The sequence below is a fragment of the Peromyscus leucopus genome, chromosome 3 (genome assembly GCF_004664715.2).
Source record: "Peromyscus leucopus breed LL Stock chromosome 3, UCI_PerLeu_2.1, whole genome shotgun sequence".
Lineage (NCBI taxonomy): Eukaryota > Metazoa > Chordata > Mammalia > Rodentia > Cricetidae > Peromyscus > Peromyscus leucopus.
In genome coordinates, this window is record NC_051065.1 from 104832441 (window position 1) to 104858057 (window position 25617).

A 25617-nucleotide genomic window follows, 5' to 3' on the forward strand; every position below is an offset into this window, starting at 1 on the left:
ATGGCAGCTCAGACCTGTCTGTAACTCCAGTTTCAGGGGACCCCGACACCCATGGCAAAAACACAAATGCACATAAAAATAAAAAAAAATAAATTTTAAAAAAGAGCAAAAGACCTAAATAAACTTTTTCCCTCAAAAGGAGACATACCATGTCCAACAGACACAAGGGAAGGCACTCAGTATGTCAAAAACACAGTGAGGTCTCACCTCACACCTGTTAGGAAGCTTGTTGTCCAAAAGCTAAAAGGTAGGTGTCGGCAGGATGTGGGGAAGCGGGGGCCTTGCACATGGTCTGCAGCAATGACAATTGGGACAGCCTATGGAAGACAGTATTGAGGTTCCTAAAGAGTGAAAACACCGGTACACTGAATCCTTCTTCTGGGAAACTCCTCCTCTGGGGGGAATGAAAGTACTTCAGAGCAGTATGCGTGTTGTTGAGCCGCAGCCCTTCTCCCAATAGCGAAGATACAGACAGCCAGCCTGAGTGTCTGTAAATGGGTGACCAGCTAGACACCACGTATGATTTAGGTTTAGGAAGGGACCTCTGTGCTAGGAGAAGGCTCAGCGGGCAAAGTCTTTGCGGCACAAGCACAAGGACCTGCATTCAAATCCCCAGATTTGTATGTTATTAAATAAAGTTGCCTGGGGGTCAGAGCTAATGGCAAGCTGCTGTGGATATTGCTCTATATAAATAAAACACTGATGGCCAGTGACCAGGCAGGAAGTAGGTTGCCAGACAAGAAGTAGGTGTGATGAGGAGAGAGGAGAATTCTGGGAAGCGGAAGGCTGAGGAGGGAGACACTGCAGCCACCGCCAGGAGAAGCAGCATGTAAAGACTCTGGTAAGCCACCAGCCACGTGGCAAGGTATAGATTTATAAAAATGGGTTAATTTAAGATAAAAGAACAGTTAGCAAGAAGCCTGCCACGGCCATACAGTTTACAAGTGATATAAGCATCTGAGTGATTATTTTATAAGTGGATTGTGGGACTGTGGGGCTTGGGGAACCTGGAGAGAAGCCCTCCAGCTACAGCAAGCCATAGCAGAAGCTGGGCGGTGGTGGCGCACGCCTTTAATCCCAGCTCTTGGGAGGCAGAACTAGGCGGATCTCTGTGTGGCCAAGGATACAGCCAGCATGGAGACACACGCCTTTAATCTCAATACCAACCATAGAAGGTCTGTACAGACAGGCAGTGATGAGGCGGTCATGTGGTTGGGTTTACGACCAATGAGAAGGCAGAACAGAAAGTCTATATAAGGACAAACACACAGGAAGTAGGTGTCTTGGCTGAAGAGGTTAGCTGCAGCAGTGAAGGGTAAGGCTCTTAGCTCTGACCTCTTGGGATTTCATCTGTGCATTGGCTCTGTGTTTCTTATTTAATAAGACGGTTACTTCTACAGTGCACTAAATGAAATAAACAAGAAACAGACAATTCCACAGGACTTTTCACATGTGGAATCAGAAAAGGCTGAATAAGTGGCTACCAGAGCTGGAGAGGTGGAGGAAATGGAGAGAGAGCGGCCAAAGGACACAGAACTGCCTCACACCAGAGCACCTCAGCATCTTTCAGTCACTTCATGTGGTTACTGAAATTCTGCAGTATTCCTTTTAATAGTTTTTCTTTAAGGATTATGAAATATGTACTTTTTTGTCTTATTATTTTGAGACAGAGTCTTATACTGTAGTCCATGTTGGCCTCAACTCAACTTGTAGCAATCCTCCTGCCCCAGCTTTCCAAGTTAAAGGATTACAGGTGTGAGACACAGCCCTCAAAAAAAAAATGTTCTTAATATTTCATAGTCTACTAAGAACCAGTGCTTTACAGGTCCCCCATGCATCCTCTTAGGCTTTATAAATCTGTCACATTTTCATGTCTATGTACACTGAAAACTGTTAAATATAATAATTTTTACTTCCAGTCTGCAAACATGTTTAAGATCTCCAGAGCAGAACATTCCACTTGTCCAGACATTTGCCATCTCTGCTGAGCTCATTCCACCCTGGTGGTGTGGGTTTTCACTTGGCACCTTTTCCTTCTGTCTGACTTCCATTAGCAGACACATTCGTATTCAGCGTCTTCGCTTTCCTTTGTCTTTGAATACGTTAATTTACGCCCACTCATGAAGGAGGCTTTCGGAGAAATGCAGAAGTCTAGGTTGATGGTTCTCTGTTAGCACTTTAGCTGTGTTTGCCCAACTCCTAGCTCTCCTGGTTTCTGGGCAGAAATCTCTAGTTATCCAGCCTGTGTTCCCCAGTAGATAATTCAGGGATTTTGCCTATTTGTTTTTTTTTTCCCTTTGTTTTTCTGCTGCTAGTTGGCAATGTGATATGAGTGTGGGTTTTATGGATTTATTCCATTTGGGGTTGGTTCACCTTCTTAAGTCTGTGAATTTACAACATTAAACAAATTTGGAAGCTCTTAAGGCATTATTAAATGATTTTGAGGGGCCCACACTTTGGTATTTGAGATTTGGGATCCCAGAGACATAACCAGGAGGCTCTTCAGATTTGAACACTTTCCTCTGTCACCCAGACTCCAACTTCTACGATGAGTCTTTGCATTCGCTGACTCTTTTCCCTGTTGGTTGCTCTCAGCTTTTGCATCCATCCCCCAAACTTCTTGGTTTGTGGAACACTATTTCCTGTTTAAAAATTTCTACTTTGTTTTCCTTTGTATCTCCTATTTCTTTGCTGAGGTTTTTCTATTTTATATAAATACACATACACATATGTATATTTTAGTATTTTAGAGTAACTGCTTTAAGGCCTTTGAAAGATGACTCGTGCCTGGCATGGTGGTGCACACTTTTAATTTCAGGAGGCAGAAGCAGGCAGATCTCTGTGAGCTGGAGGCTAGCCTGGTCTACAAAGTGAGTTCCAGGACGACCAGGGCTACACAGAGAAACCCTGTCTCGAAATACTGGGGGAAAAAAAAGGGAAGATGACTCATGTATTTATGTCTTTCCTGTCATTACTGGTGCTTTTCCCAAGTGATTCAAGATTTTCCTGGGATTTTTTGTTTTTGTTTTGTTTGTTTGTTTTTGCCTGCTGAATAAGAATGGATTGTGCCCTAGGTATTCTGATCATACAACTCTGGGGCTTATTTAAATCCTAGAGATAACAATGATCGTCTCTCCTCTCTCTCCCTCTCTCGTCTTCTCTCTCCTTCCCCTCCCTCCTTGTGACCCCTTCAACTTTAAACTGGTCAGGTGCAGGATGCCAGGTTCCAGCTGTCATCGTGCACTGTCATTCCAGCGTGGGCTCAGAGTTCAAGTGAGTCAGTGTTTGTTGATGCTTTCGTGAAGTCCATCACTTGGGTAATCAGCTGAGAGGCCTGAGCTGTGCTTGTCTGTGATTTTAGTTCTCAGTGTCTGTGGTATGAGAATGTCAAGGCAGGCATCGCCTGGGGTGAGCCTCGGAGTCCATGAGGCTGGCATCTCCAGTTTCTCTCTGTACTGGTTCTCTGGCTAGAAACCTGGGGTTCTAGTCATCCCATCCAGCCACACTTAGCTGTGATTGGCCTAAATGGCAAGGCAGGAGGGAGGGGAGGAGGGAGAGGGAGAAGACAGGGAGAAAGAGGGGGAGACTCACTCTGAGAATGATGTTTCCTTTCCAGTGATGGAGGCCAGAACTACATGGATCCTCTCAGAGCTGTCTGCACAGTACGGAACTGACTTTGGGGTTCCAGCTGACACAGGTCAGGGCACACAGGAGGGGAACCGTGAGAGTCACAGCAGCTCTAGTGCTCCTTTTGCATGTATAGCAAATGTCTTTTGTCTGCATGTTGGCCATGCTCTGCAGCGCTGTTCAGTGGGAAGGTAGGGTGACAATGCTTGCTCTATTTGCCTCAGGTGGAAACTAGATTTGTGGTTAAAAGTCTAACATCAATACAGCTAAGTCATCATTTGGTTAGAATTTGCCTGGAATAGACTTTCCGGTCAGGCCCTTAGACACCACAGCCTAATGAGGCCCTGCCTTCTAGTATTTCTATTATTTCATAACAGTGCTACAGGCTGGTGGCTAGGCCTTCAACATATAAGATTTTGAGGGACAGTGCACATCCTCATGAGAACCATCTGTAATATCAAGGGGCTCATGGAAGGCTGTTATGCTTACAATGCAGGTACCTGACATACATCTTACTTAACTGTTATAACTAACCTTACAATAATAAAATATTTACTAGACCAGAGTCAGGTGGAAGCCAAGAATTTAGTTCCCCTCAACCCTGAGGCTGGAACCTTCTTCACATTAGTGTACTGCTGCCTCTCTGGTGAGGAGGAGCCCCTGGCTGCTCTTTGGGAGATACTCTGCAGTCTATCCCGGAGGTGTTGGGTATTAAATCCACTAGAGTAAGGAGAGGACCTATCTTCACAGTAACTGGCAGGGATCTCCAAACACAGTGCGGGTATATGTAGCTACCCTAAAGCAGACAAGGTATCTGTGACTCATCCAAACCATCAGTTTCAGGGTTGTGAGTATTTGTCTCAACTCCAATGACACACAAAGTGAGCTACAGAAGTGAAACAACTGAGTTTCACTTCACTTCAAAGCTTATATATAAGTTTAGGATTAAGCACAAATGTTGGGCCAGGTGACTTGGGGGTGAATTTTACATACGGCAAAGCTTACTGCCTGATCATGAATCTGGTTCCTGGTTCTGGGAATCTAGAAGCAAGATTCTAAGTTACTAGTTGGTCTCCCCACTTCCAGCTTCTCCTGGCCTTTTATCTCCCCAGTTGCTTCTGTGTGGTTTCTCACTGCTTATATTTTCTTTTCTTTTTCCTTTCTTTCTTTTCTCTTCTTTTTCCTTTCTTTCTTTCTTTCTTTCTCTCTTTCTCTCTTTCTTTCTTTCTTTTTCTCTCTCTCTCTCTCTCTCTCTCTCTCTCTCTCTCTCTCTCTCTCTCTTTCTTTCTTTTTTTTTTTTTTGAGACAGGGTTTCTCTGTGTAGTCCAGGTTGTCCTGGAACTTCACTCTGTAGACCAGGGTGGTCTCGAATTTACAGATATCCCCTTGCCTCTTCCTCCTGAATGCTAGAATTAAGGGCATGCACCACCACCACCTGGCAAAGCAACTACATTTTGGTTTGTTTGTTTTGTTTTTGAGACAGAGTTTCTCTATGTAGCCTTAGCTGTCCTGGAATTTGCTCTATAGACCACACTGGCCTCAAACTCACAGAGATCTACCTGCCTCTGCCTCTCCAGTACTGGGATTAAAGGCATGCACCACCAACCGCCTGATTTTACTATGTTTTCTTAATTCTTCATCCATGGCCTTCATAATGTGGTTCCTAGTTGATATGGTTTCAATTTGAAATGTCCTCCACAGGCTTGCAGTTTGAAGGCTTGACCCCCAGCTGGTAGTGCTATTTTCAAGGCTGTAGGGCCTTTAGGAGGCAGGGTCGGCCTGGCTGAAGTAGATTTCTTGAGGTGGGACTTGGAAGGTCATATCCACCTCTGGTTCTTGCCACAGTTTTGCTTCCTGGTTCATCCCATGTGAACTACCACTGCCTCCCCCGGCCACAGACCATGCTGATGTCCCTTCTACAGTGGACTGGAATCCCTGTGAAACCCCAAGTCACACTAACCCTTCCCTCCGTTCAGTTGCTCCTGTCGGTGTTAGCCCGTCCACACCGGGGCTCTCTATCCCCACTGCTCGTATCCTCTTTTCCCGGCACCCTCATTCTCACCCCAAGCTGCTGCTGCCACCACTCGTCCTCCCCGATCTTTCCTGTGCCCTCCTGAAGCACAGTCCGTGTACTCTTTTCCCACCGACGGAAATGCTGTTGGTCTCTTTAACTTTCCCTTTTGCTCACCCAGTGGACATTTGTCCATGCTATGAAGAGTGGGCTTCTCAGGTTGCCTCTAAAGTGCCCTTTCCCACAGCCATCTGAAAGACATCATCATTTTTATTATTACTCATCTAGCCCAGCTGAGTTTCTTTGTTAGGGGGAGCTCTCCTTCTGGTTATAACAAAGAAAGGGATATTTATCTAGAGGAAAACTTTAATTATAATCGTGAGTCTCTTAACTGAGGTAATCATAAATTATGTTGCACAATTGTTCTTAAATAAAACAATTTTAATATTTGAGTATATGAATTGCTCTGCTTCATGCTGTGAAAACAGCCCAAGATAACAGCCTTCATTTCATGGTGGGTTTTTTTTTTCATCATCTCCATTAGAGGCCTGGCTTGCTTTCACCCCAGAGCTCATCTTTTCTGCCATTTCTTTGCCTCTTATCACCTCCCTGTTCTCCAGTCAGCCAGTCAAGCGGGTGGGAGGACTGAGACTCAGCAGTCCAGTCAGCCGCAGCATGCCCGTCCTCCCATCCTCTGGGGAGCTGGGGGTGATAGAGGGTGAGGTCAGAGAGAAAACACACTCTGACGACTAAGACTGAGGAAGCAGGAAGACGCAGGGAGTGGGGTGGGAAGGGACCTACCGCAGATGTCTGGAATTCTTACCAGCTGTTGGAATCTCTAGTGAAGTGTAGTTTTTCACCAGCCCAATGGGTAGTACTGACCACACATATTCAAGAGAGGAGGGGGAAACGCATTCATGGAGAAGTTACTTGGTAGTATGTCTTCAGAAATTTGGAGGGTTAGGCAAACTGAAGAGAACTGGCAAAATCTGTGGCATGGTTTACCCTGTTGCGGCTTTCTCTTTCACAACACAACCACAGTTGGCTGCAAAACCCCACATTTCACCAACTAAAATTGGACAAAGACTTCTTCTACTTCACCAGTCTATGTCCCATAGACAGGTCACTGCTGCTTTTGCATTCCAAGGCCCTTGAAGATGCCACAAAAATAGTTTTGCCCTCAAAGCCAATGCACTTTGACTTAATTGGCTTGTGCTCCAGAATATAATAAATACCTTTTGGCCAGTTACGAATGTGTATTTGAACTGGACCCAAGAGGAAGGGAAACTTTTGTTTTTCCAGGAGTAAACTGTTGAAGTAATGAAAGCGGCTATACCCTGAGCAATCTACTACTTACCCAGAACATAGATCTCACTGTTGACGACAGCTGCACTGAACCGGTACTTAGAGTACTGCATGGGTGCCCGCTCTCTCCATTGATCTTGGCTGGGGTCATATTGCAACAGTTTGTTGCTTAATCGATCAGGCTCTTCATCAGGAAGATCCATCTGTATGAAATATGACAGCGAATGTAACAACAGACCACTTAGAGGCTTTTGTGAGCATGTGAACACAATTAATCAAAGCAGACAGCAGAGGAGATGAATGGAGGTTAACTGTCTCACTCAGACTCACACACTTGCCAAGTCCTGAGACTTGGGGTTGTAAGTACTCTGTCAACATCAGAGGGATTTATATGTGCAATGGGCTAACGTGCTGGTTTATTAGCAATCAGTGATTTTCACATTTAGATACCAAAGAAATGAATCAACCACAAGATCTTAAAAAAAAAAAAAAGCAAAGCATGCTCTCTTGAACAGTGTATAAAGTAAACTCTAACCTCACCAAACTTCATAGTTGTGAATTTTAACAATATTCATGAAGAACTAATTTTAATAATTCAAAACACTTCTACTGTTTTAGTAATTAGAGGATTTTAGACTACAATTATGAGTCATATGTAAATAACCTGATTTCAATTTTCAAGATAATAGGATTAGCATAAATTGCTTGGAGTTTTTTTTACATATTCACTTATGTTATATATTGTATATTTATTTAATGATTAGATAGTAAAAATAGAATAATTTTATTCTTGCATAGATACAAGCAGCTTCTACCCACAAGCTTCAGGTAAAATAATGTTATTTTTATTTATGATATCTGGAACTTTATAACAACTTCGAGCTAAGAATTTATGTGTCCCCTTTTTGGGTCCAAGTTTTCGACAAAGAAATAACTGCCCCCTTAGGAACGTTACATGCACTTCACTTTAGTCTAGGCTTTAAAGACATTGGGAATGATGACAGTGTGGGCACTCAAAGCCCCGTTTCATGTGCTGTGTCCGAAGCTCAGTGAGATTGCCTCATTACACAATGCTCATTCAGAGACGGAAAGTTAGCAAATACTTTCTTTATTGCTTACTTTCTTCTGTTTTAGGTATTTAATCTCCACATTAGTAAAGCAAAGCTTCCAAGTTGTTTTGAGGGCTTGTTTATGCAAATTCACTGTGAAGGTGGATAGTTTTGAAAAATGAAACTACAGATAATGTCAGGTTCTGGCTTCTCACTGTGATAAAATCTGTACCATGTTTGATCTATAGAATGAATAGAAACATAAGAATAAAGTTTTCCAAGCTTATGAAGGGAATGCAAAAGCATGAGTTTGATCATGAGGCAAATCTGATAAAATAAGAGAAAAGACAGGAAAAATAAATTTACATCACAGGGGCAGCCATGGAATGAGAGTAATCTGTATTGGAAAAACTGGAAGGCAGGAGCACAGGGCAGCTGAGAAGACACCACTGTAAATGCCAAAGGCCCAGGAGGACCCTCAAAAGGACACAGGGCCACTGTGGTCACACTGCTGATCTCTGTATTGGCTTGCCTTCACTTCTCTGGGCTTCAGTAGTATCAACAGATTTCTGTTGATATTGCTGATGTCCAGCAATAACACTTGGTGTTTACAGTCACAACATACTTTCTTGGAATGATGGTGACACTACAGAATCAATATTCTGGTTTTCCATTTATGGTAAGAACGTGTGTGTGTGTGTGTGTGTGTGTGTGTGTGTGTTTGTACTTATGGTGAATGTGGGTGTTCATGTACATGTGCATATGCAGGCCAGATGTTAAGCCCAGGTGTTCCTCAGGAGGGTCTACCTTATGTTTTTGAGACAAGGTAGCTCGCCAAATCTGGAGTTTGCCAATTTGACTAGACTGGCTACCCAGCAAGCTCCACGGGCCCTTCTGTCTCTGTTTCCTCAGTACTGGGATTACAGGCATTTAAGTGGGTGCCAGGAATCAAACTCAGGTTCTCATGCTTGCACAAGCATCTTCCCAACTGAAACACTTGCCCAGCCCCTGCAGCAAGAATCCTACATGTAGAAAAGGCTTAGGAGTGTGGCCACTGGTCACACAGCCATCAGACAGCAGACTGGAATGAGGATCCAGTTGTTCTACTTAGATGCTCACTACAGCTACCCCTTGGCACAGGGATCTTTTCCAATCAGCCAGCAGGGGAAGAATTATGAAGTCCATAGCATAGCACGAATACTAAATGCACCCATGTCTATAAATAACATTTAAAAATCAATTTGCTAAAACTGCTTTGACACTTTCAAGGCTTAAGTTTATATTATATGATAAAAAAAGCATTTTGCCAAAATGTAAGCCATAACCTTTTAGTACTCAACAGCTGCCACATTTTTTCAGCAAAGCCAGACACACCAGGTAGGTATGCAAGGAATTTCTTAACCTGAGGGGTCCAGCCTCCGATGACATAGAGTTTCTTGTTCACTGTTACCACAGCATGACAAGCCAACTGCAGTGGAAGGGGACACACTCGTTTCCAGTTGTCTTGGTCTACAGAGTACTTATCAACACAGTTTGTAATGAGGTACTGGTTTTTAATCTTCATCTGTCCTCCTATGACATAGAGGTCATTATGGATGCTGCCCAGAGCATAGAGCTCTCGAAATTCAGCTGTGCATAACTTTTCCCAAAACTGGTTTCCTCTTTCATGATACCTGCAAATTAACAGAGAGAGAGAGAGAGAGAGAGAGAGAGGGGGAGAGAGAGAGAGAGAGAGAGAGAGAGAGAGAGAGAGAGAGAGAGAGAGAGAGAGAGAGAGAGAACCAGGATTAGAGTTACCATGGCAACAACTCACCCAAGAAACACATTTAGGTTTTTTTTTTTCCAACACAAAACAATATGACCTGACTCTTCTAATTGGAGGAGAAACAGATAATTAACACAAGACAGTAATATATATTTGCTTTCTTTTTCCCCAAGGATCAATGAACAAAACATAATATGCCAAAATATATTCTTCATCTCCCTGAAGAATTTTAGGAAAAATAGACACGTAGAAAAGAGTATACCTTAACCTGGACTAGTTTTTAACATTTCCTAATTCTGGGAAAGAAAATCAGGAACAGAAAATCTTTCAGAAAATCAGTTTTAACCTTAACATAAATGAATAAAGAGACAAAGATACAAAATATTCTGAATATTTAGATAAGAAATAGCATTTTAGTACAACATTAAAGGATTCATGGTTTTAGGCAGAGAATCTAAAAAGTATCTCAATTTAGAATTTCTAGCTGTAAATTGTACATAGGTAGAATTTTTGTAAAGACAGGGTCTTTCTGTGTAGCTCTGGCTATAGACCAGGCTGGCCTTGGCTATAGGGTAGGCTGCTCTCAGCATCTCAAGTGTTGGGATTAAAGGTGTGCATCATCTTGCCTGGCCACTCTTTAAGTTATAGTTTTGGTTTAATACTGATCAAGAGCATTGTGTTAAAAATCCATCTGTAGTCTCAGTATTTAGCCCAAACCTACCTCTCAAATGGTTGGTTATAGACTTGTGCCACCATGCTTGGCTTGTAAATATATTTTTTCCAATTGTAATTTGAGACATTTGGTATGAGAAAGACAAAAATACATATGGGGATAGTGGGATAAAATATCTGAAATTAAATGTCTCAGAAAATCTAGAAAAGTGTACGTGGAACAAAAACACAAAACCCAGGAACATGGAAAATAGGAAACAGGTGTTCTGCTTGGAAACAAGATGAAGCCTGGAGCATTTATGTGTGCTTTGTACAGAGTACAGTTTTTAAGGAACTCTACAGTTAGTCATCTAATCAGAGTCTCTCCCACTTGTTCTGGGCCAACTCTCACATTCCCCAGAGAACATTCTGCTTCAGGCTTGACAGGGAAGCTGAAAGGCATACTCCTTTCATAGAGGCATGTGTGGCTTGTCACAGTTGAATGCAGAGATTTCTCAAACCTTCCAGTGCCTGTCTTCTATGCAATTCTAAAAAGGAAGTCCGAGTTCCTGGAATCACAAGGGATATTTTCACTAATTTTTAATTTATGGATTTTTCAAAGATAAGAAAGATCTTACCAATATGCTAAAGTAAAGTTAACTGAGTGAATATGTAAATAGAACCAAAAATGGGTTTGGGTTTTCTGAGGCAGAGTTTAAGAAAACATGGTAGGATGAAATTGGTACTATGAAGGTTGAGGATGGTTTTCTAAATAACCTGCTAATCTGATTTTTGTTTCAACAGTTAGAACTGTAAATGAGGAGATAAAATGCTTAGATAAAACTATAAACTTGTGACTAGGAAATAGATATGACATAAAAAAGAAAGTAACGGTGACAAGAGCACTCAGTGCCAACAGGTTGACAGTTTACAGATGGCATTTACATGCTACTTACTGGGCAGTAGTGGCACATATCTTTGATCCCAACACTCGAGAGGCAGAGGCAGGAGGATCTCGAGTTCAAGGCCAGCCTGGTCTACAGAGTGAGTTCCAGGATAGCCAGGGCTACACAGAGAAACCCTGTCTCAAAAAACCAAAAAAATAAAAATAAATACATGCTCACTTATTTCATATGCTGAAGTGGGAAGATAAAAGAAGATGGAAAAAAACCGGCTTACCAGGGTGTTTGTCTATTTCCTACTTTAACTCAAGAAGAAATACACCTGCATGGATACATGGGCATCTATACTGTACAACACAGGCAATCTGAGGAACATCTGGGTAAAGATTAAAGGGATAAGAAGCAATGATATTAAAATTATTAAAGTATTATTATAAAATAATATTGCAGGGACACACCATAGGACATTTGGTTTCCCCTATTTATCACAAAATTGGCACCAAAGTGACCTATAGTGATGCCAGATAAAGGGTCTTGTGAGACAAGGATCTCAGGGACACAGGACTCTCAGTGCTCTCTGGAGTCCACTGTAGTGACTAGTTATGAGGAAGGATGTCTCATTTAAGTGCAAAGCAATGCTTCTGATAACCTGACTACTCGTCTTTCTGACAATTTTACATCAATGGTAAAGGTGGCAGAAACTAGTAACTTTTACCCTAATTCTGACCAGTGTGGAGGAGGTGTTTGGTGCCAGGAACCTGGCTAAGTCTGTGACAGTTAAAAACGGAAATGAGAGCCGGGCGGTGGTGGCGCACGCCTTTAATCCCAGCACTCGGGAGGCAGAGGCAGGCGGATCTTTGTGAGTTCGAGGCCAGCCTGGGCTACCAAGTGAGTTCCAGGAAAGGAAAGGCGCAAAGCTACACAGAGAAACCCTGTCTCAAAAAAACCAAAAAAAAAAAAAAAAAAAAAAAAAAAAAAAAAAAAAAAAAAAAACGGAAATGATGGGGTATGCAGTTAGACATTGCTGCAGGGAAGGGGAAAGGGCTTTCAGAGTGAGGGTGAAAGGTGTTTAATGCTCTGAACTGACACACACACACACACACACACACACACACACACCCCACACACATACACACACACACACATACACACACATACACACACACATCACACACATACACACACCCAAACATACACACACACACACACACCCCACACACACATACACACACACACATACACACACACATACACACACACACATACACACACATACACACACACATCACACACATACATACACACACACCCACACATACACACACATCACACACACCCACACACATACACACACACACATACATACACACACATCACACACACCCACACACATACACACACACACATACATACACACACATCACACACACACATACATACACACACACCACACACACTCACACCCACACACATACACACACATATCACACGCACATATACATACACACACATCACACGGGCAAACACACACACATACATACACACATCACACACACACATACCAGGGTTGATGCTTATTAACAATAATTTCTGGTGAGAAACCAGTAGACTGTCTTGATGAGGAAGAAAAGAGATAATCTGCAAAGCTCAAGGCTCTTTAATTAAGGTCCCAAGATAGAAAGGGCACCAGCACAAAGCATGTGCCATGCAAGAAACAGAACTGCAAGAATCCTGTCAGGAAAGCCAAAGCCTGTTCTTCCCGAAAGGCCTTCGTATTTACTTTGCGGTCTACTGATAATTCTGAGAAAAGATGCTCCTGTAGCCTGTGACATGCTTGGCCACCATGGGTGTGGGTCCAGATCATTATCCAGGACTCTGTAATTCCTCCCAACTAGGGGAGATTAGATACATTCCTTAAACCATGACTGTGTAAGAGACAGAAACGGCTCAGAACAGATGTGTAGTGCTAATAAGTGATGGAGAAATAGTAGACTTCTAAGTTCCTTCTTTGCTCCATCTTTACCGTCACAAAGAATTACATTATGATTGAAAAATATGAATAAACCCTGATGAGAGGGATCTGAGAAACGAAGGATTCTGAAGGAAAGTTATACCTCTTAGTACTTACTCTATGTCCATATTTCATACTCATGTAGTTAAACAGTAAGCACTCAGAAAACAAATAGATCATAAAGTAAATGTGTTTTCACAAATAAGATACAGATTTACCTACCTATGTCTAAGCAGGTACCTATGTAACTATGTAACTAAGTATCTATATAACTATGTCTAAGCAGGTGTTCCTGTTCCTCTTATAATTGAAGGTTCTTCAAAAGTTCTGCAATGCTGAAGGTTTAGGAAAGATTCACAAATTGAGGGCACAGAATGAAAACTTTCTGGTTAAGAAAAAGTTCTAGGCCAGGCGGTGGTGGCACACGCCTTTAATCCCAGCACTCGGGAGGCAGAGCCAGGAGGATCTCTGTGAGTTCAAGGCTAGCCTGGGCTACCAAGTGAGTTCCAAGAAAGGCACAAAGCTACACAGAGAAACCCTGTCTCGAAAAAACAAAAAACAAAAAACAAAAAACAAAAAAAAAAAAAAAAAAAGAAAGAAAAAGTTCTAGCTGGGCATGTTGTCACATGCTTATAATCTTAGCACTCATGAGAGTGAAGGAAGTAGGAGTTGGAAGTTAGTTTGGGTTATATAACAAGATCCCTTGTTCAGTTGGCATAGTGATTGCCTAGAATGAGGGAAGCCCTAGGTTCAGTCCCCACACATAAACTGGACATCCCAGCACTTGTGTAGGCAGGATGATCAAGGTCACCCTTAGCTACACAGTGAATTTTAGGTAAACCTAGAATACATAAGACCCCACCTTAAAAAAATTACTTATTACTCTAAATAATAACTAAAAAATAAAGTTTATATAAACAAACTTTTCTTGTTATTACAAGTTATATAATATATATTATGCCTGATCATATAATTAAAGCTAAGAGTGAAAAATACAATTGTATCATAACATAGATATATTTAAGTAATTAAAAATTCAAGTATATCTTGACAATTAGTGGAAAAGGCAGGCTGTGGATGGAGCTCAGTGACAGAGCACTTGCCCAGCATGGCCAAAGCCATGAGTTTGAGCCTTAGCACTAGCTAAAAGCAAACAAACAAAAACCAATAATAACAAAAAAAAAAAAAGAAAAGTAATTTTAAAATATGACTTCATTATAAATATTACATATGCTATATAATATGTTCTGTATACTACTCTTTATGAAAGATGTATACTACAATTTTTACTGTATATAATTTAAAATGTGACCCTTCAGTAGTACTTCTTCAAGTGCTAATGTCAAAACAAGATTTAAAAAATCATATAAAAACTGCTGAGGAGGCAGAGGCAGGTGGATTTTTGTGAGTTCAAGGCCAGCCTGGCCTATACAGAGAGTTTCAGGCCAGTCATGGCTACATAATGAGACCCTATCTCAACAAAACAAAACAAAAAATACAAAACCTGCTATGAGATACACACCTATAAATTTCAATATTCTTGTTCTTTTGCCTAGAGAGTCGAGAGGCAGTTGCTTCTCCAGCCACAATTACAGTATTGTTTTCCATGACTACCCCAGTGCACACTGTTCCCAAGCCCTCCCCATACTTCGGTGATGAAATAAAATAGGTCTTGCGTGACACAGGGTCATAACAAAAGCTGGCATCCCCATAGTTCCTGTGCCGTGATCGGATTCCAGAAGAATTGTTCCCAATGCAAAGCAGCAGGCTGGTGGTCTCCATGCCATAGCGAAGATTAGGGGAGTGCTGCTGGGGTGTCTTGATGGCTTTGAATGCATTCTGGATTATGTCAATGCAACTCCCATCACAAAGGAGCATCGTGTTCCTTCTTAGGGCCTGTCTTAGAAAGGAAGCATTTATAAGTTCCAGTCTGACTTGCTTCAAAAGCTCAACGAGATGCTCTGTGCGCAAGGCTTGGTTATGATTTACCCATCTCAGAACCAAGTCCAGAATGCTCTCTTCTCTGGATATATTCAGATCATCAGACTTAATAAGTGCCAGAAGCTGGTGAGCTTCGATGTCTAGTATTTCTCCATGTAGGCTTACCTCAGCAAAGTGCTGATATAAGTACTTCTTTGACTGATCACATAAATCTTCTGCTCCAATTTGTTTTGCAAAATAATAGATTCCTATGCAGTTGGAGGCATCCATGTGGTCCATCATATATTTTTGGCACACACTAAAGACTTCTTCCATCTGCATAAAATAGGCAGCCATTGCTACAGTCTGTACGTTGGCATTATTGATCTCCAGAACTGCACTGTACATGTAGTTTAGTATCACTGAAACACTTTCTGCTGTGATGTCATAGAGTATGACCTCCCTCTGAGTGCACTCGAGTAGTCCACAGGTGAACATAGCCTTGAAATAAGGACTAAATGCAGCGAGGACCAGTCTGTGGCAAGGGAATTTCTCCTCTTCTGCTATGAGCACTACATCAATCATTTCTTCTAATTCTTTCATAGTCTTAATTTTATCTAGTAAATTCAAGCAATGCTGGTGTTTTCCCTTTCCCTCAGTCTGGCACTCCATGATACACTCCTTGAAATTTGTAAGTAAGGTTTCTTTGATTTTAGCTTGATTCCTGAGGGGCTATTTGCATTTCTGATTCCTCACAAATCAACAGAGATGCCATGAAACAGTCCTGAGGGTAAGAAAAAAGGAAAGTTTTGTCTAAGAAAAAAAATTCTTCATACTTAGTGCATATCAATAATGCTAAGAAGTATTTATAAATAAATATTATACATTCAGAACAGAGCAATTTAAGACAACTACTTTGTATCTTAAAAAGACTTTGATGTGCAAATCATCAATTATTAACTGCTATTGCAATAGTTTCTAATCATCAGTGGGATTTTTTTTCTAGGACTGGAAAAATCTCAGAGTGAAGGAAGAAAGAAGTAAAAAGATAAGCACATTTTGTAATTCCATTTCTAGTTATCAAATGGGCCACCCTGCAGGCTGAGGGTACAGGGGTATCAGTGAATATCATTTCTAAAGAGATGCAGTGTTGATATGGGTTACATTCAATCCCTCCACAATACACAACCACATGTATAAGGACTAATCCATAGACTATGACCAGGGCTACATAGACCCTAAAAGTGAGATGATAGAAACAAAGTCCACACTCTGATTAAACTTTGGTATGGGAAAAATTATTCAGACTGGTAGGTAATGAAAATTTCATTTCTACTGAGCTTTAAAGCAAAGCCAATGGCTGCTGATCTGAGAATTCATGGTATTTAAAACTTAAACCTAAATGTGTCTTCCTTCCTTGCCTAGCTTTTCTTTGTTCCCTATTTCACAGTGGCACAGACTGAATTGCTTCTTGCCTTTAAAAGCCCTAGTCTAATTAAAAGTCTCTAAGCTGGTGGTGTCACCTTCGCCTTCCCCAGGCGATGCAAACATGAGGTTGCAAGGAAGTTAATTAGCTACTTTGATTTAAAGAAAGACATTCCCAGAGCCAGGAGCTCTTGTGAGGAGAGGGTCCTAGTCTCTATATCCTTTTCTAGTTCTCACTTGGCTACAAAGCTACAGGCAGTGAGAACAAATAATGATGGCGACAGAGTTGATGCTTAAGAAAGAAACGTGGAATTAGAAGGACAGGAATACATTTTCAACTAGAAAGGGTAGTGAGTCCCCAAATTTCTATAGCCTTGTAAAGAATTAGACATTTCATGAAAGATCACCTGATTTTTCTTTTTGAGTGTTGAATTAAATTTCACTTCAAGAAACAAGTGATATACACATAGCAAGGAGTTATAAATAAAGACCCAAGAAGCACTGTGAGAGCCTGTGACATAACAACCATCCGAGCTAAGAACTGAAATAGCCATAAAAGTCTACCTGCTGGGCCTTCTGGCATTGCCTTTTTCTGTTTTAACTTCCATAAAGCTTAAAGCTTTCTTGGAGATGGCTTTCTGGTTAAAAGCATAAAACTCTGATTTATTTATTTATTTATTTTTATTTTTTTATTTATTTTATTTTACAATACTATTCAGTTCTACATAACAGCCACAGATTCCCTTGTTCTCCCTCTTCCTGCCCTCCCTCCCCTTCCCCCCAGCCCACCCCCCATTCCCATCTCCTCCAGAGCAAGGCCTCCCCCAAGGATTGAGATCGACCCGATAGACTCAGTCCAGGCAGGTCCAGTCTCCTCCTCCCAGATTGAGCCAAGCATCCCTGCATAAGTCCCAGGTTTCAAATAGCCAACTTATGCAATGAGCCCAGGACCTGGTACCACTGAGCTGATTCATTTTTTTTTTTTATTTATCTATAAGAGTATCCAATTATGGGCACCTAAGAGATTGTTATATGTCTGAATTCTCTTATACACACTATGACTAGCCCAATTTACATTATATAGGTGTCCTGATGCTTCATCACACCTTTAATACATAACAGCTATTAGTTGGGGCTAAAAAGAACCCAAGCTCTTTTGTTGTTCAGATCTGAGAATTGAACCTGGAATATCACATGTGCTAGGCAAGCTCTTTACCATGGAGCCATACCCTTTGGCCCAAACATAAACCTTCTTTTAAGGAAATATGCTTTTTTTCTGTTTTTGTTTTTGAGACAGCGTTTCTTTGTATGTATAGCCCTAGCTGTCCTGGAACTTGCTCTGTGGGCTGGCCTCGAGCTCAGAGATCTGCCTGCCTTTGGCTCTGGAATGCTGGGATCAAAGGCCTGTGCCACCACCACCTGGCTAAGGAAGTAAATTAAAAAAAAAAAAAAACAACCTTAGTATTTTATTTGTATTTGTATTGATGTACAAGAATACCTCAAAGCACACCAGTGTCCATGATGCTAGCAGGCTGTGTACCTTCCAAATGAGATACCCTTGACTTAATATACCACAGGCAGTTTGGTCAGTTCCTAGAATGCTGATCTTGATAACATTAGAACTCTGATGCTTGAGACCCAAAGATTATAATCCTATGATTTCACATATTTAAGATAGGAGTCAAACTACCTGATGGACTTTTTGGTGCAATTTTTTGGCTATTGTGATAAAAACAGGAAGTTCATGCTAAATAAGTAATAAATCTATGTTTGTTCATAAATATGATATAGGTGGTACTTAAAATATTTTTCATTACTTTGATTTTATGTGTATAGGTGTTTTGTTCACATGTACAATTGTGCACTGTGTGTGTGTGTTACCTACAGAGGCCGGGCAAAAGTTGTCTGATCCCCTGGAACTGGAGTTATAGACAGTTGTAAGCCACCACCCTGGGAATCAAACCTGGGTCCTCTGGAAGAGCAGCCAGTCCTCTTAGCTACTGAGCCATCTGTCCTGGTGATAACCTTAATTGATTTTATAGTGGATGAAGCTGGGCTTCCCTTAGTATCCAACCGACCTTCCTGGAAAAAGACGGGTTCCTACATCCCTTACTAATGTTACTGGTTCAAGGACAGGCATGATACCCAAGGGTGGCTATAGCAATGAAATTCAGGTCTTGGCTCCATGGCTGGGAGGTCCATATGTTAGAAACTTGTTGCAGCCATGTCCCTGTGAGCCAGCATCAGGACAAAGCAAACCCAGGGAGGGAGGCAGAGTACTCAGAGCAATGTGTTGGAAAATGCATTTTATATTAACAGTTTATAGTTTGGAGGCCATTTAAGCTGATTTGAATTGGGGAATGCTATTATTTGTAATCTAGAAACCTTACTTGTATAAATGGCATTTAAGAAATGTTGAGAAACATGGCCCAAGGTAGCTGTAATTATGTCCATCACTAGGTTGTAGTCTTATATCTTCAGATACCATGCTGTCAAATAGAACTCTCAGAATCTCCTTCATAAAATGCACCAATCACAAGCTGGGTATGGTAGCATACACCTTTAATCCAAGCACTTGGGCAGAGTCAGAGAGGCAGGAGGATTTCTATGAGTTCAAGGCCAGCCTGATCTACATGGCCACTTTCAGAGCTAGGACTACATAGTGATATCTTGTCTCAAGAGAAAAAAAAAAGCACTAATCACGTAAGTTACTCTTTTCTATTGGCTTCTCTCGAAATGGCCAAGGCACTCTACATGGAAACAGACTGAATTGTGAACCCAATTCCATCTGACCCCAATGTCTGCATCCTTTACCCTTCTAGTGCAAGGGCTGGAAACCTAGGGCTAAGTGGTAAATATGCCAGGCAGGCCATCTGGGCTCTGTCACAACTACTCAACTTTGCTCTTATGGCACAAAAGCAGCCACAGAAAAAAACCATAAACAAATGAACATGACTGTGTTCAAGTAAAATGAATTTTGGATGCTGAAATTTGAATTTCACAAATTCAACATGCCCTATTTTCATGTGTCATGAAATATTATTCTTCTTTTGACTTTTAAAAGCTATTTAAAATTACGAAACCTGTTCTTAGCTCATAGACTTTGCAAAAACAAGTGGCAGGTTGCCGACTGCTCCAAAGCTATAAATAAATCTACTCTCAAGACTGTGAGTAGGACACTATCCTGTCTGGGTGACTAATCTCCATTTCTTTTCCTAAATTCAGCTGGAGAGTTTTGAGAATTGGTTGTCTGCTTTGAAAATATCAACTGTCTGTTCATATCTATATCTACATTATTATAGCTACAGTCAATCTCTTGAACAAATGGCGTTTTGGGATGTGGTTCCTCTTTCTCAAACATTGGCTTATACAAATAACAACAACAAAACCCCTTCAATTTCCTTTAAAAGAGAAACAACAGTTTCAAACACTTGGAAGAATCATTTACTGTGAATGGTTAAAATGGACATACACATTTGCTAAGTACCTATTCTTTCTAATTGCTGTTTATAGACTCCTGAAAGGTATTCTAATTGCTTTGGCTTTACAGAAAAAATTAATTTGCTTGTTGAAATCTTGAAAAAAAAAAATAGCCTGGATGTTAAATCAGCCACCACACTTCAAAAACACTCTCAGCATTGTCTCTACATTTAAAGAGCATAGAAGGTATTGGTGTGGCAGATGGAGGTTAAGCCAGCTAGCTGCTCACTTACTTGCTGTCATCTTAAAATGATTTAACCTTTCCTAAATCTTGGTTTCTTCATCTGAACAATGGGGATAAATCTTTAAATAAAGCAGTTTTTTTTTCAGTCTTTAGCCCCCAAATGGACAATAGGGATATTTTACCATCACAGTGACTCAGCAAACAATACTGCTCTGCAGTTAGGGACTGAACTTGGGCTTGGTTACCGAGGCCTTGGTCTGACTCCTTGTCTGTGGTAATCCAGTAATATGAACATGTTTCATAGCCTCTTTAAGTTCTAGCTTCTTCCCCTGGGATTTCTTTTGAGAACTGTGTGGGAATAGTTGGAAGAAACCAATAAGGTTATGCATGCAATTAGCTTTGCAAAATCTACTTGGTAAAGTGAAGGCAGGCCACACCTGTACAAACATTTTTCAAACAAAAATAATTTGAGTCCATACACAAATCACTTGTGGATACAGATACAGCTCATAAATGGAGAGAGCTGACAGCAACTTTTTCTCATAATGAGGGCAGAGAGTACATTCTCCTTTCATCAGCAAAACAAAATTGTATAAATGTTCTCAATGATATCAATGGGGAGTTATTCTCTGCTCCAATTTATAGCAGACTGAACTGATGCATTCATAATAATAGTACTCATAATAATGGAGAAAGATGAGTAGCAAAGATAAATATAAATCACAAGAATAAAGCCTAATTACTCTGCAAATTCAAAATGCAGTTACACCCAAGTCCATTATATTTAGTTTAGAGAAGTACACTGCTATAAATTTAATGGGGGGCAAAAATGTCAATTTCTTTACATCATAAATGTTTTGCTTTCAGAGACCAGGGGCCTCGAACCAGTCCAATGATTCTTTGAGATGAATGCCTGCATGTAAAAATGTATGGATAATGGGGTTTACTTCGTGACTCACTGTGTCACACTGCAGCTTCCATGACGAGCTTTCTCTTTCTCCCCCTTTCTCCCCCCTCCCTTTTTTAAAAAATTTTGTTTTGTTTCATTCTGGGGGAGGGAGATGGGTGGGACTGGGAATCATGATGGGAATGACACAAAGAATAAATAAAAAGAAAGTTAAAAAATGTTTTGCTTTTACAATATTTGATTTTATCATCTTTACAGTTGCTACTTTTTCTGAATAATGACTGATACATGACCAAGCTTTCCTTTCTAAGAAAATTCTCCATCTTCAGCAGAAGTTAGAGTAATTAAAATTCATAGCAGCACTGTTTGAAATAGCAAAAGCCACCTTTAGCAAAAACCACAATTAGCAGAAGACTATAATATATTCACTCAAAAGAATATTGCACAGTAGAAAAATTAATAAACATGATCTTCATGTATCAAAAACATGGTTATGAAAAAGACTAGAATACATGCTGCATACTACTGTGTTTAAAATATACAATACAGTATGCTGTTCTAATAGAGTAGTGTAGATAATATATTCTGACAACATAAATAGTTGGTGAATTTGGTAAAGTGTATTACAAGAATTTTTAATATTATCTCTGGATTGTTTTCTGTAAATATGGAAACACCAAAACAAAAAGGTTAAAAATTATGTATTTTTAAGAACCTGTACTGGAACATAAAGCAATGGAGAGTGGTTGTTTTCACGGGGTGTGGAAGAAAGGGAGACCAACAGCAAAGAATGACAAGGAGTTTCAACTGTATAAATGTTTAATTCCCCTAGCTGTAGGGTGAGGACTCAATCCACACTTCACTGTTCTTTAAGCCCTTTTGTATATCTTGAAAACTGCATGAAGTGTGCTTCTTAAAAGATTGTATTAATATTAATCACTTATGGCTTCTGAAAACCTTACCCGTGTTATAAATGATGCCTGTACATTATCTGATATGTCATATGCAGAGAAATAATAGATACATTATGAATTTTCATATATTGTAAATTTACATATCAAAGTGTAGGCAGCCCAAGTTATGAGTGATGAGAAAATACAGAAACCTCCTATGTGGCCTGAATGACAAGAGCTTTGAAATCTTGTGGAGATCCTCCCAACCCCATTTCCTTGTTAATTTCCTTAACATTGACCTGTGTGATGAAAGTTACTAGGTTCAGAATTCTTACCTGTTTATTTCCCCCATAAAAATGTTTGGAACAGTGAATAGGTTACAACCATGATAGAAATGATCAACACCAAAGCTTTGCTTTTTTATTTATAAAAAACAAACAAACAAAAAACCCCAAAACAAAACAAAAACAGAAGAGCAAAAAGTGACTAGGCTTCAAGATCTAGTTTTCCCAAAATTGCCTTTAACAGATTTGGGTTAACAAACCAAGAAATGTCAACATTATGACATCAGAAAATTATGTCCCAGTTCCTATGTTTAAAGCAAAGCCCTTTATTACGAAGGCCTTTATAAAGTCAGTGATTACCATGGAGAAAATTATTGCCTCACATTTAAAAACAATTATCAAGGGCCTGTTTTCACCACCACTCACTCCAGCGGGGCAGGCTCCTGGTAACCAGGCTCCTTCCACCACTGCCTGTGCCGTTTCCTGACTTTCCTTCCTGGTAGATGTTCTGTGGAGTCAGAGGGCTAGCAATGCTAATGCATAAATGTAATTCTCTGTGCCAGGAACATCCTTCTTCCCTTGTCCAGCTCTTCAAAATTCAGCTCAGAGACCACTTTCTTGAAGTAAAGAGCTTTATGTTTTATTCACTTCTCTATTTTTATTATGTCTGTGGTGACACTTGGCATGTGAGAGTTGCTTGGCATGGTTTGGTTGATAAATTAATGCTTTTTTTTAATTCTAGATCTTTCCTAATAACTGTATTCCCCCTCCTCTTTGTCTTAAAAATAGTTTTAGAGACAAGGTGTTTCTAGGTAGCCCTGGTTGGCCTCTAATTCACAGAGACCTTGCCTGCCTCTGTCTCCTGTGTGCTGGGATTAAAGGCACGTGCCACCATGTCTGCCCCCATCCCTTTATATCTTGCATGTATATGTCAGTTTTGGAGATTTTTACTTTGCTTAAGCCATGCTTCTAAACTTTACGTTATTATCCTCTTGTCCAACTATAAAATTCACACAGGTTTTCTTGCCTATAAAATTTGTTGCACTATGACACCTACTTCTCACTCCTACCCTCAAAATTAATTCATAGCCATTATTTGCTTTCTAAGATAGAGGCTTCATTCTTGGGGAAGAGCCAGCAGAAGCTTGCATCAGCTTCAATAAGCAAACTTGAAACATTTCCAAATCTATAGAAAAAAATGTAAGATATGGCAACAATGGGCCCTTCATTCCCATGTAACCTGGAAGGCCAACTGCAGCTCAAGCAGCTCATCTGCCCAGCTTTACTAAGACCTAAGGGTCCCAGCCATTATTCATCTTATGTTGCTTTTCACACCTCTCTCCTTGTAGATTATTTTACAGCCATTTAAGTTTGCGCCCCCTGGTTTATAATGTTATACTCCCTTGCTGTATTTTGTTTCGGTCACCACCAGCTTTCCCCAATCCTACATTTACCAACGTGGTAGGAGATAGCTCTGAAAATGCATACCACCCTAAATGTACTCTCAGCTTTCCCGCTGGTGTGGTTTCCCTGATTTGTTTAATACTAATAATTCACCCTCAAACATACACAAGGCATGTAATAACGAATCACAGAGATGATAAAGACAAATAAGCTTTCTTTTCTCTTTCCTTTGGTGCGCTGACAATGTTTTGCACTCGCAGTTCTTTATACTTTTCCAAGCGCTTTAATATGCATTATAGCTCATTAGTTGCTCTTAAGAATCATGTGGGGAAAATGCAAGGCAATTATATTCCTGGCTTTAAAGTTAAGAGAGTTGCCCAGGGATACATTCAGCGCTGATTGAATTTAAACGAACCGAACCCTGCATTATTAAGGGGCTCTAGGAAGGCAGGAGAGCCCTTGCCTCCATGGCTGGCGTTTAGAGTCTAGCTGGGACGGAACGGGTCATTTGGGGAAGGGCATCATCATGGAGAGCACGCAAATGAATCACGCCACAGGGAAGCAGCTGACCCTCGCCGGCCGCGTCCCCTCTCTAGGCCCTTACTTACTTGCTGCCGCCCGGCCCCGCTCGCTCGTTCCGCCGCGATGGCGCCGTGACTGGGCACGCCGCGGGGTCGAGGGCACCACCGCCGGGCCGGGCTGACCACATTGCCCGAAATGGGCCAGTGCGGACAAGCGCTATAAATAGACAGAGCGAGGGGGGTGCGGGGGACAGACGGCGCCCAGCGTGGACAAGGACGGCGCTGGCGGCCACCCTGAGGTAACAGGTGCTCCGTCTCTGCGCGGGAAGCAGCCCGGCCACGCGCGGCAGTCTGCGCCTGCGTAGGGGGGGTCTTCCCGCGCCAGTTCCACACCTAGTCCACGGCAGTCCCCCACCCAGCAAGTGCTCTGCGCCTGCGCGGGGTCTTCCTGCGCCAGTTCCACACCTAGTCCACGGCAGTCCCCCACCCAGCAAGTGCTCTGCGCCTGCGCGGGGTCTTCCCGCGCCGATTCCATACCACGGCGCCTCCAGGTTGCCTCAGGCAAGGACCGCCCAGAGACTTCCCGTGCCAGACCGTGTGCTAGGGACGACGATGGTCTGTCAGGAGCCTAAAGGACATCTTCTAAAAGAGAATTTGGAAGTCGGATCTTTTAAGGTGACAGATCTTTCACTTAGTTTTTCAACGTTGCAAACCTCAAGCCCTCTGTGTGATCTCATTGAGAATGGTCTATGGTGGGGTTGCTGAATAAACACAGGAACCCAGTAAAAATAAAATTCAGACATACAACCTCTATTTTTTTTTTAAAGTATAATATGGATATCACATGACCAATTCACAGTTAGAAGCAACTCATTGTTTTGGTTTGGTTTTCTATACTTTTATTCATTACAGCTGGCAACCGGACCTGAATCAGCTCCTGATTGTGGGGGCAGGTTGCCTTAAGAAGCAGATATGTCCCCTACTCCCGAGGCAAGACTGAATTCTGTTCTCAGCTGAGGGTACTGCTGGGATAGGAAGCTTAACCCCTGAAAAGTGTAACAGAGCCTCTACTTTGTGGATAAGGAAGCAGTATTAAGTCAGTTAGTGTAAAACAAAACAAAATGACTTTAACACGATATGTTACCTTACATTTAACATTTCACTGCTCTGGAGATCAGAATTTTGCAAAATGTCTTCCCAATGGGTTGAAATGAAGGTGCCAGTGGGCATGTGTTTCTAGGAGAGAATCTGTCTCCTGGATGTTTTACGGTTTCTAGA

At 41.2% G+C, this 25617-nt stretch overlaps 1 protein-coding gene across 1 annotated transcript in view; it reads right to left on the reverse strand.

Annotated features, from left to right (window-relative positions):
* Positions 1-24659, reverse strand: part of Kbtbd12 (kelch repeat and BTB domain containing 12) — a 74180-nt gene extending 49521 nt beyond the window's left edge. Inside the window, exons 1-4 of the mRNA XM_028854260.2 lie at positions 24427-24659; positions 14844-16025; positions 9395-9665; positions 6996-7146 (exon numbers count right to left, since the gene is read on the reverse strand). Of these exons, the coding sequence (XP_028710093.1) occupies positions 6996-7146; positions 9395-9665; positions 14844-15913 (1492 nt within the window). The 5' untranslated portion in view covers positions 15914-16025; positions 24427-24659. The remainder of the gene's footprint in view (positions 1-6995; positions 7147-9394; positions 9666-14843; positions 16026-24426) is intronic.
* Positions 24660-25617: the final 958 nt, after the last annotated feature.